Source organism: Geotrypetes seraphini, chromosome 8 (genome assembly GCF_902459505.1).
Source record: "Geotrypetes seraphini chromosome 8, aGeoSer1.1, whole genome shotgun sequence".
Taxonomy (NCBI): Eukaryota; Metazoa; Chordata; class Amphibia; order Gymnophiona; family Dermophiidae; genus Geotrypetes; species Geotrypetes seraphini.
The window spans coordinates 55,291,592-55,307,586 of NC_047091.1; the positions used below are offsets into that span (position 1 = coordinate 55,291,592).

The 15,995-nt window shown below is 43.4% G+C and overlaps 1 protein-coding gene across 1 annotated transcript in view; it reads right to left on the reverse strand.

Annotated features, from left to right (window-relative positions):
- LOC117364878 (cytochrome P450 2F2-like) overlaps positions 1-15,995 on the reverse strand; it is a 142,022-nt gene that overhangs the window by 101,961 nt on the left and 24,066 nt on the right. Inside the window, exon 3 of the mRNA XM_033954603.1 lies at positions 12,370-12,532. Coding sequence (XP_033810494.1) covers positions 12,370-12,532 — 163 coding nt within the window. The remainder of the gene's footprint in view (positions 1-12,369; positions 12,533-15,995) is intronic.

Here is a 15,995-nt window from a genome sequence, read left to right on the forward strand (position 1 = left end):
CCGACATAGGTGCATGGCCCCTCGGTTTCTTAGTTTCCGCAGAGCTAAGACATTTCAAAGGCCGTTAAAAGCTTTTTTGCCTTGCACTCTCGCGTTTGTGACTTTTTTAGTCATTTTCGTGTTGTTTTTTTCTTTCTTTTTCCTTACCTTGCCTTTGGTAAAAAAAAAAAAAATTCTTTTTTTTATCCCTTGCGGTTTCAGGCCCAGCAGGGCATGTTTGTCCACCTTGGCCACTGTTTTTAATTTACCCGAGGTGGTGTTCCTGTCGATGTCAAGCTCACTGACGGAATTCAAGAAATGTGGTCGAGGTGCTCAGCCCATCTCTGTGACTCTGGTGTGGTCCCGGAAGGCCTCTCACAAGACCAAGCACCTCGAGGTTTCGACACCGAGTATTCAACACCATCCCCATTCCATCTAGGATTCAGACTTATTTGGAGACTCTGAGCAGTAATCACTCTCTACTGATGCTGAGGACTGTTCTGGTTCAGATTCACCTCAGCATTCTCCTCAAGGACCTATTTCTTTTTCTCAATTTCTTCGCCAAATGTCTGAAGACCTTTCCATTCCGCTGGAAGCGGACTCTACATATAGTAAGCAGTTCTTGGAGGCTTTAGATTATGACCAACCTCCTAAAGACCTGCTGAAGCTCCCGCTCCATGACATTTTGAGAGAGACTTTCTACAAGAACCTCGAAACCCCTTTCTCCATTCCAGTGGCTCCTAAAAAGTTGGACTCTTTGTGGTTCCTCTTCCAGGTTTTGCCAAACCTCAACTCCTCCACATATCTTTGGTGGTAGAATCCACTTTAAAAAATAATAATAATAATAACAGTTTATATATCGCAGGACCGTGAAGTTCTATGTGGTTTACAAAGATTAAAAGATGGTACAAATTGATTGAACTTAACAGGGTGGAAGCTAGAGATTAACAGTTCAAGGGATCAGTTATTGAGGATATGATGTCATTTTCATTCCTTTCAGAGGAGAAAGAGTAGTACGGGTTAGCTGCCTAGATATTTCAGGAACAGATATGTTTTTAGACGTTTCCTGAATTCCCCATAAGTAGTAGGCGTAAGTAATTGTTCTAGATCTTTACCCCATATTGCTGCCTGATGTGAGAAAAGTTATTGATGGTGGCTTTTGAGTTTGCATCCTCTAACTGGAGGGGAAACAAAGTTCAAATGTGAGCTTTTCCTATGTCTGTTGGCTGAGAAGGAGAAAAGGTCAGTTATGTATTTAGGGGCTAGACCATATAGTACTTTATAGCAGAAACAGGCAAACTTAAACTTTACGTGTGCCTCCATTGGCAGCCAATGCAGCTGTCGGTAGTAAGGTCTCAATGATCAAACTTCTTCAGCCCAAAAATCAGTTTGACCGCTGCATTTTGCACTAATTGTAAACGTCGCATATTCTTTTGGGAAATTGCTAAATAGGCGATGTTACAGTAATCAAGTTAACTCAGTACGAGGGATTGTACCAGTATTCTAAATGCTGGCATATCAAAATACGCTCTGATGGATCAGAGTTTCCAGAGAGTGAAAAAACGCTTTCTGATTAAGGAGTCTACCTAGTCCTTCATGGTTAAGCGCTGGTCTAGTGTTATACCCAATACCTTCAGAGTAGACTGAATAGGATAACTAAAGTTATTGATGTATAGCGGTGTTTCGGTGTCAAGCGGGTGTGGCGAAGCTACAAAAAATTTTGTTTTTTTTGGAATTAAGTTTCAGTTTGAATTCAGTCATCCATTGCTTCATCAAATTTTTTAGGTGAAATCTGTTTTTTATTAAGCAACAAACTACAACAGGTACAAACAGCAGGCAAAGTCAAATGTAAAAAACAGGGCTCCCCTCCCCCAAGAGGACTGGACTCTTATGTCCTCTCAGGTTACAAAACGCCTCACCCCCCAAACCCCCCCAAAAGCAGACCCCTCCCAAAACCCCACCCCCCCAACCCCCACAAACCCCCCCGCCCCCCAGATCAGACAGGTGAAAGGGAATACAACTGCAGTCTATTCAAGATACGACTACGAACCCGGGGAGACAAACTGTCCAAATAGGGAGTCCAAATATGAACAAAGTCTCTGCTCCGTCGATGGGAGGAAGAAGCCAGCGTGGCCTCCCATCCTAGAAGAGCATGTAATTTATTCCTCCAGTACCAGAAGGAGGGAGGGACATCCGCCAGCCAGAAATTCAATATACACTTTTTCCCCAAAATATAACATTTGCTCAAAAACAGTTTCTCCGCAGAGGTATACACAGAAAACAAAGAAAAATGAGCGAACAGCATATGGTATGCAGAGACAGGAACAGAAACCTGTAGGAGACCCTGAAGAAAGGAATCCAGGGTCCCCCAAAAGCTCTGAATACTCTCACACTCCCAAAGACCATGAAAAAAAGAGTTCACCTCCGCATGACAGGTGAGACAGTATTGGGTATCAACACATCCCATATGGTAGGCCCGGCTCTGGGAGGCATACGCTCTCAACAAGGTCCTGAAGTGGCACTCTCGAAGCTCTGCACTATGCACCAAAGTAGGGATACGGCGAATAGCCCGAAGCAAAAAACCCACCCTGAGCTCCCGCCCCAAATCCCTCTGCCAAGCCTTCAGCACCAAGGTAAAATCCCTCGGAGGCCCAAGAGCCCCAAGCTGTTTATGATATAAGGAGACCGAGATCCCCGAGACAGAGTCCTCCCCCCCCTCCAAAAAGGAGCGAAAACTAATCCCAAAATCCAAAGAAAGAGAACTCCGAGGAAGGGACTGCACATAATGCCGCAGTTGACAATGAGCAAAGAGAAGACCCGAAGAAGGCAAACCACTACGCAGCAACTCATCGCAAGAGAGTAGCGTCCCATCATCCAGCATCATATGAAAAAGAAACTCAAACCCTCGAGCCCGCCAGCGCCCGAAGATAGAGGGAAGGAGCCCAGAGAGAAAGGAAGGATTACCGGTCAGAGGCAGTAACACACTAACATGAGGATCCTGCCGCCAAAAAGGCAGCACCCGTCGCCACACTTCCCAAAGGCAGCGAAACAAAACACTACGGCGACAGAAAACCGGCAGAGCCGCCAATCAAGACTGCAATAGAGAGAGAAGATGAGAAGGATAAAAATAATCTCGCTCCAGGAAAACATCAGTATAAAGGGCAGTACCCAAGACCCAGTCCCGGACATGGCGTAAAAGACACGCCTGATTATAAAGAGCAATATCCGGCACCCCAAAACTGCCCCGGCCCCAGGAGCCCACCAGCAACTGCCACCGCAACTTAGGTCTCCGACCCCCCCAAAAGAACCTGGACAACAAGGAGGAGAGAGCCCGGATATCCTTACACATGAGAAACAAAGGTAAAGTCTGTAAAACATAAAGCCACTTAGGGAATAAAACCATCCGAAAAAGTTGCACCCTCTCCATCAAAGAAAGAGGCAGATTACGCCATGCGGCCAACACGGAACCGGTAGTGGAGAGCAAACAAGCGACGTTCAACCGGTAAAGCTCCCTAACATTCATAGATAGCTGAACGCCCAAATAGCGAAAGGAGGAATCCGCCCATTGCAAGGGAAAGGCCCCCCTCCAAGAACGCCGCAGACCCTCATCAGAGGCCAACGCCTCCGATTTCTTTAAATTTAAGGTGCTTCATCAAATTTAATGCTTCTGATGCCTTGGGAGTGGTTTCCAAGAGAGAGAGTGAGTAAATGGAATGATGATTGTAGTCATCTGCGTAACTGAATAATTTTATCCCCAGCTGGGTCAATTGCACACCTAGTGAGGACATGTAGACATTGAAAAGCAATGGGGATAGTGGTGATCCATGCGGTACGCCAGAAGGGTTGCTCCAGGTATCAGAGAGATCGTAATTGAAACATACTTGATAGGTACGGGACATAAGGCAGCCTCAAAACCAGTCTAAAACCTCTTCCCTAATACCAATTGTGTCTAGGCATTGTAGCAGTTTCCCATGGTCCACTAAATCAAAAGGAGAGCTTATGTCAAATTGCATGATCAGGGCATTAAGGCCCTTACTGAACAAGAGACGTAGATTAAGATAGCCGCAATTACTGTCTTGGTACTGAACAAAGGTCTAAAACCAGATTGAGTCTCATGCAAGAGTGAGAACTGATCAAGATATTCCATCAGTTGAGTATGTACCAATCCTTCCATGATTTTTACAATAAATGGGATTGATGCTACTGGTTGGTTACCAGTGCTGATGAATCTTTGCTATTTTTTGGAATTGGGGTTTATTATTATGTGACCAATGTTAGTGAGGAACTTTCCATTTTTTAGGTTATGGGCTAAGTAATTCAGTAAAGATAGTTTAAATTCTAATGGAGCCGCTTTCATAATTTCCTGGGGACATGAGTCCAGAACGCAGTATGATTTAGAGTATTTGTTATATAGTTTGATATAATTATTCCATTCTAAATCTTGAAAGGAATTCCAGATCATGTCTGCTGGTATTTCATGTTCTTGTCTGGTAGCTATTTGGTGATCATTAGTGTCATTTGTCGAACAGTTGTTTCTTAGGTTTTTAATTTTTGAGTCGAAATGCTGTGCTAAATCATTTGCTGAAGGTAGTTTAATATTGTGCACGAGTTGAGTGTAGCGTGTGGTGTCAATTAAATTTGTAACCAAGTTGAAATTCCTTTTGAACTAGTGTTAGATAAGTTGATTTTAGAAGAGTAGAATGCTTTACGTTTGTCTTTTATCAGTTGTTTGTAGATTTTTATGTTAGATCTCCAGTTATTATGGTCTGACAATTCTCCTGTTTTTTTTCCAAATTCTTTCCAGTCGTCTTACTAGTTGTTTCATTTTCAGAAGTTCGGTGTCAAACCACTTGATATATTTATTTGCGCAGCTTTTGCTATTTTGTTTGGGGGCAATTTTATCTAAAATGGATGTGCTAGTTTTCATCCAGTGATCCCAAAAATCGACTCCTTCACCTATCTCGGCTTGTAGCTCATATTGTGACCAGTATTCTTCTGGATTAATATAGCCTCTTGTGTAATGTTCTCTTTTTATCTTTGGATGTGTCTTGGATTTTAAATGAGTCCAGCTTAATTTGAAATAATAAGTGAAATGGTCAGACCAGATATCGTGATACCAGGTGCCATCAGGTAGAGAGATGGCAGGGTCTAAAATTTCCTTTGTGGACATAGCTACCACGTCTAAGTGATGACCTTTTTCATGTGTTTGTGTGGGTAAAGGGAGATTGTAGTTAAGTAGGGATAGAAAGTTTTTAAAGTCTTTCGTATCTGGATTGTCCTCTTCATCTAGGTGTATGTTTATGTCACCTGCGATGATATTGTAAGAAGGAGTAATTGAATTATGTAGAACAAATTCACAAAAATCCTCTTTGGCTTTTGGCCAGCTTTTCGGTGGGACATAGAATAATATGCAAGATAGGGATTCTTCTAGTTCCTTATTGCTAATTTTGCAGGCTAAAATTTCTAGCTGATTGGTCATTTTGGAATCCAATAGACCAAACTCAAATCCTTCCTTAAGAATAATTGCTAATCCTCCCCCTTTTCTTCCCTCAAGGTTCAGTGTAAGGATTTTAAAATTATCTGGTAGAAGATCAGTTATTATTGGATCTTCTTCAGACAATAGCCATGTTTCGGTTAGAAAAAGGCAGGCTATTTGCTTGCTGATGATCCAATCTTTAATTAGGAAAGTTTTATTCCTGACAGATCTAGTATTAAGATATGCTCAGGGTACAGAGGCGGCTGTGATAGGCTTGATAGGAGTAGTGGTTCTGATAGGTTTTACTTTCCTTATTCTTTTTTTAGGGGTTCGTTGATGTCTTCCTTTATTTGAGATTACGTTAATGTGATTTACCCTATCTTCGTGTGGGTTAATTATGTGCTTGATTGATAGATCAGGGTTATGGACTGAACATAATTGTGGACAGAGTGAGTTAACATCTTTGATGCTACCACTTATTATATAGATCAGTAAAATCAATAAGAAATTCATGTTTGCAGGGTAGTGTGACTCTTCCAGTCGCAATCACTATATTAGTTTCCCTAACACTCCCAATTTCTAGTTTGTTTACTTGGTAGCAAACATATCAATTTAGCTCTTAAGATGTAGCTGATAGTAGTGGTAGTGTTAGTGGTAGTGGTAGTGGTAGTAACTGATAGTAATGGCTGTGTGGGTGAGTTAGTTCTCCCAACCTAAGTCATGTATGCATCTAATGTAAGCGTATAACAATCACTCATGCATTTAACATATGCGTCGAATAAATGTGTCTAATATATGCATCCCATGCATCTAATACATGCCTCGAATGTGTCTACTACATGCGTCTAATGCGTTTAGTACATGTGACCCAGGCATTTAATACATGCGTTTAGTAATCACATATGTGTCTAACAATAACACATGCATCTATCAATATGGTAAGTAAAGTGCGGAGAACAAAGACTTTAGTAGAAAATCTTAACAGAAGAACCTTAGCAAAGAACCTTAGCAGGGTGGGAGGGAAGATGGATGATCCTTCCTCTTTGTTCTGTCGGTTTGAAATCGACTGTGGCACCCTCGTTGGCCCTTTTCCAAGGGTTGAAGCTGGCAGGTCAGGTCAGGTCAGTCGTTGGGGGCGGGACAATGGCCCTGACGTTGGTTGTGCTGGTCGGGTCGGCAGGGCAAGAAGGGAGAATGAAGGATCCCTTCCTCTTTGTTCTAGGAACCTCTTGTAGAAGCAACTGTAATAATTTGTCTCATTTAACTGTAATAATTTGTCTCCCAGTTAAAGTAGCCCCCGCTGATTTGGGGGAGGGGCGGATTAACTTGCCTGTAGGATCGGGCTCCTGCTTCCCTCTGCCTGCCCGCTGGTCTCGATTCTTTTAAAAAAAAAGTCTTTGGGGGCTAGTGTTTATGCGTCCGTAGTGGCAGAGAGGTTAGGGTGATGGACAAATTTGGTAAACGTCTTTATCAGAATGCAATGTTGGCCAATAGAGCTGGAATTATAATTTCCATTTTTCTTTTTACCTGAAACATCTGATTAAACAATTTTCAACTTTCCAAAAGTATATTCCATCACATAAGTTACCGGTGTTCCAAAAGCTCATTGCTTCTGCTTTCCAGCTGCGGGAATATATAGTCCGCATAACTTATGACACTTTTGAGTTCACCTCATAAGCAGCAGCCATGTCGGTGGCTATGAGGCATCTTGCGTGGCTTCATGTCTCTGAGATAGATGTTAACCATCAGGATCGGTTGACCAAAGCTCCTTGCTATGGGGAAGAGCTTTTTGGACCATCTATGGACACGGCCACTCAGAAGTTCTCTACCCATGAGACCCGGTAGGACACATTGATCAAACCAAAGAAGAAGCCTCAAGCAACTTGTCCTTTCAAACCTGCTTCTTCTTACCAATGCAGGAATACTGCGAGTTCTGCTCCTCCTCAACCTAGGAAGCAAAAGCAGCAAGTACGTCAGCAACCTAAACAACAGGCTGCTCAACAAAAGCCTATACAGTTTTTTTGACGTGTTCCTCAGGAGCATAGCCACAGTTTCCATTCTCCAACCTCTACCTCAGCTGATCAGAGGGCGGCTTCAACATTACATATACCGTTGAGAGCTCATTACTACAGATATCTGGGTTCTAGACATTATTCATCAAGGGTATGTTCTTCATTTTCATACCCTACCTCCGGATCATTCTCCAAGAGAGTGTATTTCGGATCCTGCACAGTCCTCTCTTCTCTTTCAAGAGATTCAATCCCTCTTTCTTCTAAATGTCATTGAAGAAGTTCCTCTATCTCAACAACATCAGGGATTTTACTCCCGTTACTTCTTAATTCCAAAGAAGACGGGAGGACTGCGACCCATTCTGGATCTCAGAGATCTCAACAAATTTCTAGTCAAAGAGAAATTCCGGATGCTCTCCCTTGCCCTGCTTTATCCACTTCTGGATCAGAACGACAGGCTATTCTCTCTGGATCTCAGAGAATCCTATACTCATATTCCAATCCATCTGTCTTCCAGGAAATTTCTCCACTTTCAAGTGAATCTGCATCATTATCAGTATAAGGTCCTTCCTTTCAGCCTGGCATCTTCTCCCAGAGTCTTCACAAAGTGCCTGATTGTAGTGGCTGCATCTCTCTGATCCCACGGTCTTCAAGTCTTTCCTTACCTGGACAACTGGTTGATCAAAGCTTCTTTGGCTCAGGATGTGGCTCTGGCAACATCTCAGACCATTGCCTTTCTCCAAGCTTTGGGATTCGAAGTCAAGTTCCCCAAATCCTACCTTATTCCATCTCAATGTCTTCAGTTAATTGGGGCTATCCTAGACACTATTTTTATGAGAGCATTTCTCCCTCCAGATCACTTGCATTTTCTCTTCAGCCTCTGTCAACAGATGTTTACTGTTCAGACCATCTCTGCGAGATGCATGATGGTTCTCCTCAGCCACATGGCTTCCATAGTGCATGTGATACTACTGGCCAGGCTAAATCTTCACACTCCTCAGTGGACTCTCGCTTCCCGGTGGTCTCAAACAACAGATCATCTATCACATCATATCTCTGCCACATCATCTCTTCAGCAGTTACTTCAATGGTGGATGACCTCTTCCAATTTATCCAGAGGCCTACTTTTTCACTTGCCTCCTCATCAAAGGGTACTAATTACATTACATTAGTGATTTCTATTCCGCCATTACCTTGTGGTTCAAGGTGGATTACACAAGAGTTGTCAGGAGGTTACAAGAATTGTAACATTACATAAGAATTGTCGTAAGCATTACATAAGAATTGTTGAGAACTTAAGAATTACATAAGAATTGTCAAGAACTTAAATAGCAACATGTTGGGTAATTAGAAACATTTTAGATTAGATAAGGGTGGAGTGTGTGATAGGTGGAGTTAGGGAAGGAACTGGTCGTGTTAAACAGGTTTTATGTGTTTTTTGAAGAGTAGGGTTTTAGTTTCTTTTTTGAAGGTTTTGTAGTCTGTGGTCGTAGATAGCAGATTGGTGATTTGTCTGTCTAGTTTAGCTGCTTTGGTAGCCATTAGATTGTCATATAGTTTTCCTCTTTTGACATTTTTGGTGGGTGTGTGAATAATGAGTGGGTTCTCCTGTGCCTGGCTGAGGTAGACTGGGTTAGTCGGTTGTTCCAGTAGGTTGGGCTTTCTCCATTAATAGCTTTCTATAGTAGGCAGTAGAATTTGAAGGGTACTCTTGCTGGTATTGGGAGCTATATTTTATATTGTTTGTAATTGCTTTATCATGGTTGCTGGGCAGGGGAGGTATAGTACGTTGCAGTAGTCTATAAGTCCAAGGATAAGAGATTGTACCAGTCGAAGAATTTATGGATTTGTCTTAGGTTTCTAATAGTCACGAATGATGTTTTTATTACTTTGTTGCTTTGTGGTTGCATGGTACAGCCTCTGTCGATTAGTACTCCAAGAAGTTTTAGTGTGGGTTGAATGGGGTATGATATCGATTTTATTACTAGGTTTGTTAAGATTGGAGTTTTGCTGTTTTCTAGGAGGATGAATTTCGTTTTGTTAGAGTTAAGTTTTAGTTTGTGATTTGTCATCCATGTTGCTATTGTTTCGAGAGTTCTGTGAATTGTGCCTGTCATGGTGGATTCTGGGTGGTCGAAGGGGAGGAGAATGGTGATGCCATCTGCGTAGCTGTATGAGGTTATGCCATGATTGTCTAGGTAGGAGCTGAGGGAGGCTATGTATATATTGAATAGTGTGGGAGAAAGAGGTGATCCCTGAGGAACTCCGCAGGACCATGGTTTTGATTTTTCTTTATTTGTTTTCACCCTGTAGGTTCTGGATTGTAGGAAGCCTTTAAACCATGCGAATACTTTGCCTGAAATTCCTATGGAGTCTAGTGTTTGTAGGAGGATGTCATGGTCTACCAGATGGACGCATCTCCTTACACCTGGGGGGGGGGGGGGTGCACCCGGATGACCTTCAAACCCAGGGTCATTGGTCAGCCAGGGCACGGAAATTTCACATCAATTTCCTAGAGCTCAATTTCCTAGAGCTATGGGCGATGTATTTTGCCCTCAAGGCTTTTCAGCATCGCTTAAGCTCTCAAGTCCTCTTCCTGCGCACAAACAATTAAGTAGCAATGCACTATATAAACAAGCAAAGAGGTACGGGCTCTCTCCTGTTATGCTAGGAAGCCCAGAAAATCTGGCTTTGGGCGACAGCTCGCCACATTTTCTTAAAGGCTGCTTATATTCAAGGGGAGAAGAATTCCCTAGCAGACAACCTCAGCAGAATTCTTCAATCTCACGAATGGACTCTCAGTTCTGCAGCTCTCTATCTCATCTTTCTTCAATGGGGCACTCCACAAGTGGACTTATTTGCAGCTCCCCACAATCACTAGTTGCCCTTGTTTTGCTCCAGACTATACTCTCCTCACCATCTGGAAGTGTATGCCTTTCTTCTGAATTGGATGAACATGTTTCTCTATGCATTTCTTCCCACTCCTCTCATATTACAGACTCTTCAAACTCAAACAAGAGTCAGCCACCATGATTCTAATTGTACCTCGGTGGCCCAGGCAGCATTGGTTCTCCCTTCTACTTCACTTAGCTCCAGGGAACCAATACCTCTGCAAATTTTTCTTACTCTACTTACTCAGCATCAAGGATCTCTTTTACATTCCAAGCTGCACTCATTACACCTGACAGCTTGGTTTCTTTCGGGCTGAATCTGTCTGAGTTACATCTTTCTCAGCTTGTATGCAATATTATTGACGCCTCCAAGAAACCAGCCACTCAACAATGGTATAAACAAAAGTGGACTTGTTTTTCTTCCTGGAGTCTCCTCCATCACGATCCAACTTCCTTGTCAGTGGAATTGCTGTTGGATTATTTACTCCATCTGTCTGACTCTGGTCCCAAATCTACATCTATTAAGACTCCATCTCAGTGCTATTACAGCTTTTCACCTGCCAGTAGAGGGAAAGCCTCTCATTGCCCATCCTTTGGTCTCCAGATTCATGAAAGGATTTTTCAATATGAAACCACCTCTCAAACCTCATCCAGTGGTCTGGGATCTTAATGTGGTTCTTCCCAGGTTAATGAAGCCTCTATTTGAACCAATAACCACAGTTCATCTCAAGTTTCTTACCTGGAAAGTTGCCTTTCTTATCTTGCTCACTTCTGCCAGGAGAGACAGTGAGTTGCAAGTGTTTTTGGCAGATCCACCCTTCAGTTTTTCACCATGATAAAGTGGTTCTTCGCTTGCATCCAAAGTTTCTACCGAAAGTTGTGACGGAGTTTCATCTCAATCAATCGATTGTTCTCCCAGTTTTTTCCCTAAGCCTCATTCTTATGCAGGAGAAATGGCTCTTCACACTCTGGACTGTAAGCGTGCTATGGCCTATTACATTGACAGGACAAAGACACGCCGTACATCCCCTCAACTCTTCATCTCATTTGATCCTAACAAGTTGGGGGCACCCTGTTTCCAAGAGAACGATTTCTAACTGGGTAGCTGCCTGTATATCTGCCTGTATATCGTTCTGCTATGCTCAGACTGGACTGCACCTGGAGAGTCGTGTCACAGCTCACAAAGTCCGAGCTATGGCAGCTTCTGTAGCTTTCCTTAGATCTACTCCTATTGAGGAAATCTGCAAAGCTGCCACTTGGTCCTCAGTTCATACATTCACCTCGCATTATTATCTGGAGACTTTCTCCAGACGGGATGGGCACTTCGGCCAGTCAGTATTACAAAATTTATTTTCTTAAAGGCTAACACTCCACCATCCCATTCTAGTTAGCTTGGAGGTCACCCATGTGTGAAAATATGCTGCCTGCTTGTCCTGGCATAAAGCACAGTTACTTACCATAACAGGTGTTATCCAGGGACAGCAGGCAGATATTATCACAATGCACCCACCTCCCCTGGTTGGCTTCTTAGCTGACTTATCTTAACTGAGACACCGCGCGCCTACGTCGAGCGGGAAGGCACTCGCGCATGCGCAGTGCGGACTATTGTGAACTTTCTGGAGACTTGAAGTGGCGATACACTTTTGAAATGGTCCATGCTAGGGCTCTGTTGGTGGCGTCACCCATGTGTGAGAATATCTGCCTGCTGTCCATGGATAACACCTGTTACAGTAAGTAACCGCTTTCTCCGACGTCACTTCCTGGACCCGCATCTAGGAAGGAGGAGCCAATACTGGCGCGATCAGCAGGTTGGGGGTTGTTGGTTGTGCCCGGAATATTAAAGAAGTACGGGGAAGGGAAGGGGCGCGTGTGCATGCGCAAAAAGAGGGAGCGGGGAAGGAGCCGATGCAGGTAGGGTGGGGGAGGGGTGCCACCCCCCCCCCGGGTGCCTCTCACCATCGCTTATGACACTGCACCTTGGTGACTTGTTAGATAATTGGTCTCGTTACCTTACCATTGTGTTTGGTGTAACGGTCAAAGACCGGATAAGAACCTCTGCCTCCAAATTGTTCTGTTTGGTTGATCAGAGCCTCCTTCATGGTCTCATATCCACACAAAATCAAACTTGGCTTTGATCCAAAATACAGTGTGAATACTGGGCCGTATTTCTTACTCATCTGTGGAAAGACAAACAGAATGATCCGTAAAAGCATATTAATTTCATTTAATTTTAAAGAGAAAGTGTAAGGCTGCCTGTGTTAATGCATGCATTATTTTATGCCCATGTAAAGTACATAATTTGCATACACTTTTGAATAACTGCTGGAATTCCAGAGGGTAAAGCTAATGGACATGCAAGTTATGGGGGTCAATAGTCAAAGGCACTTATCTGGTTAGCAGGTGTTTTTAATCAGATAAGTGTTAGCTAGGGGAATATTTTTCAAAATTAACTGGCTAATGCTGCTGAATATTTTTTCTGACCGTGATGGCACTATCTAGAGAGTGCTGGAATGGTCCTGGATTAGGACTTGGGTGGAGTCAGTTATTTCTGTGGTGACAGGTCAAAAGCGCGTGAGGACAAAGGCGCGCCGATAACCCAGCGCAGACAGCTGAGCGCAGGGCTTGATCGCGCAAAAGAAAACCCACATTTTAAAGGGTTCTGACAGGGGGCGTGGGGTGGGAACCCCCCACTATACTTAATAGGGATCGTGCTGCGTCACACTGCCATGTTGGGGGTGTGTGGGGGGTGTAACACCCACATTATACCGAAGAGTTAACTTTTTCCCTAAAAACAGGGAAAAAGTTAAGTTTCCAGTATAATGAGGAGGGTTACAACCCCCCCAAAACCCCCACAACGCCAGTGCAATCTCTATTAAGTAAAGTGTGTGTGTGGGGGGTGTTCCTCACCAACACCTCCCATCGGAACCCTTTAAAATACAGGTTTTCTTCGGCGCAATTAAGTCCTGCGCTCAGTTGTCTGTGCTCGGTTGTCGGTGTGTGATTTTGACTATGAACCATTTCTGTTAGTGGGATATTCAGTCTGCTAACCAGATAACTATCTAAATAAAGCTAGGATAGCAAAAAGGAAATTGAAGCTGAGCACACGGAGGATAGCGTTCTCAGAGATCCTGCCAGTACCGAGGACGGATGTGAGGAGGCAGACCGAGCTGCAAGCAATAAACGTATGGCTGAGGAGATGGTGCGAAGAGGAAGGTTTCCACTTTGTTAGGAACTGGTCAACTTTTTGGGGAAAGAACAAGCTCTACAGGAAGGATGGCCTGCACCTGAGCACGACAGGAACTAGAATGCTGGCAAATAATGTTAAGAGCGCAATAGACAAGGCTTTAAACTGACAAGAGGGGGAAAGCCGACAGCCGACCTGGAGACGACGCTTCGGACAGGAGTATCCAATGAAGATACTGCACGGGAAAAATGCAAATTAGGCCTCAAAGACAAGCGGGAAAAAGGCAAAGGAGGACTCAAGGATGATCTACAGAGGTCCAAGGAACAAGTAATAACAGAGAGCGAAGAGAAGGAAAAACAGCAGAAACTAGAGGGACATGCAGAAATGAGGAAGCCAACTGAGGACGAAGAAAACGCACCACAGGAAGGCGATGAACTAAAAGAAACTCAGGGGCTGGCAGCCCAGGGGAACAACGACAAGAGAATCAAACTACGAAGACACACGGCAGGGAAAGCAGAAAACCGAGACTTAAATTGTCTGTACACCAATGCAAGGAGTCTTAAGACCAAAATGGGAGAGCTAGAGGTCATGGCCAACAAAGAAGACCTAGACATAATTGGAATCACAGAAACATGGTGGTCTGAGGACAACAAATGGGATGTTCTACTGCCAGGGTATAAACTCTATAGGAGAGACAGGACGTACAAGAAGGGTGGAGGAATAGCGATATACATAAAAGACTCTATTCAGTCGACCAAGATGGATATGACAACGAGGGTGGAAGAGTTGGAATCCCTATGGGTTAAGTTACCAGGGAGAAAGGGAGCTGACACCAAATTGGGACTATACTATCGCCCACCTGGACAACCAGAAGCAAGCGACAATGATCTACAAGCAGAACTGAGGCAGGAATGCATAAGCGGAAGTGTGATGGTGATGGGGGATTTCAACCACCCTGGGATAGATTGGAGTATTGGACACTCCAACAGTGCGAGGGAAACCAAGTTCCTAGAGGCTGTAAAGGATTGCTTCATGGAACAGCTGGTCAAGGAACCAACTCGAGGAGATGCCACTCTCGACCTCATCCCCAACGGACTAGGGGGACCCGCCAAGGAGGTTGTAGTAGTAGGGCCACTAGGGAACAGCAATCACAATATGATCCAGTATAAACACTGCACAACAATTTTTTGGTTAAGTCTTGATTCCTGAAAAGTTTTTGGTGATTATGACAGGTACCAACTTGGTATGCTCAAATATGGTTTTGGTTTTACTGCATCACGTAAGAACTATGAGAAATAGACATTTTTATGTTTACTGACAATAAAATATATAGTCAAGTTTACGTTTCGCACAAGCGACTAAATGAAACAGAATTAAAAGTGTTTTGCTCCCGAGTTTCTTTTATATTCAGTGTCTGGTGCATCACGTTGTAGCATCCAACAATAGTCGGCAAGCATTGACGGATTCCAATTGCCCTGGTATCGTTTCTCCATCGTAGCTATGTCTTGATGAAACCTTTCACCGTGCTCGTCACTCACAGCACCGAGATTTGCGGGGAAGAAGTCCAAGTGTGAATGGAGGAAATGAATCTTGAGTGACATATTGCACTTCATTCTCTTGTATGCTTTGAGAAGTTTGTCTACCAGCTGAATGTAGTTTGGGGCTCTGTAATTGCCCAGAAAATTGTCAACAACGTCTTTCAAGGCTTTCCAGCCAATTTTTTCCGGCCCAACTAACAGATCTTCAAATCGCTTGTCACTCATAACATGTCTGATCTGGGGGCCAACAAAAATACCCTCTTTGATCTTGGCATCAGTTATTCTTGGGAACATCTGTCTTAAATAACGAAAACCTTCCCCTTCCTTGTTCATTGCTTTCACAAAATTCTTCATGAGTCCCAGTTTAATGTGAAGAGGAGGCAAAAATATCTTTGTCGGGTCAACAAGCGATTCATGTGCTACATTTTTCTGTCCTGGAACTAACTTTTTACGGAGTGGCCAGTTCTTTCTAGAATAGTGCGACTCTCTGTCTCGGCTGTCCCATTCGCAGATGAAACAGCAGTACTTTGTATAGCCAAGCTGCAGTCCTAGTAACAGAGCAACGACTTTGAGGTCTCCACAGATATTCCAGTTATACCTGGTTGATAAGACACTTATGGGAGAAAAAATTGTTTGCATCCAAATATAAGAAAAAATCACGACAAAATTGAAGATTTCTCTGAAATGGTACGTGATGGGTAATTTTTGATGTAATATTCATGATCAGCACCCAAAATTCTATAAGAAACACCCAGCAGTGTTCAGGAAGCAAAAACTTTGTTGTGCAGTGAAATTAGAGGTAGGAACATCAAAGGTAAAGAGAACCACAGCGATAGCACTCAACTTTAGAAAAGGAAACTACGATGCTATGGGAAAAATGGTGAAAAAGAAACTCAGAAACAGCTCACAGAAAATGGA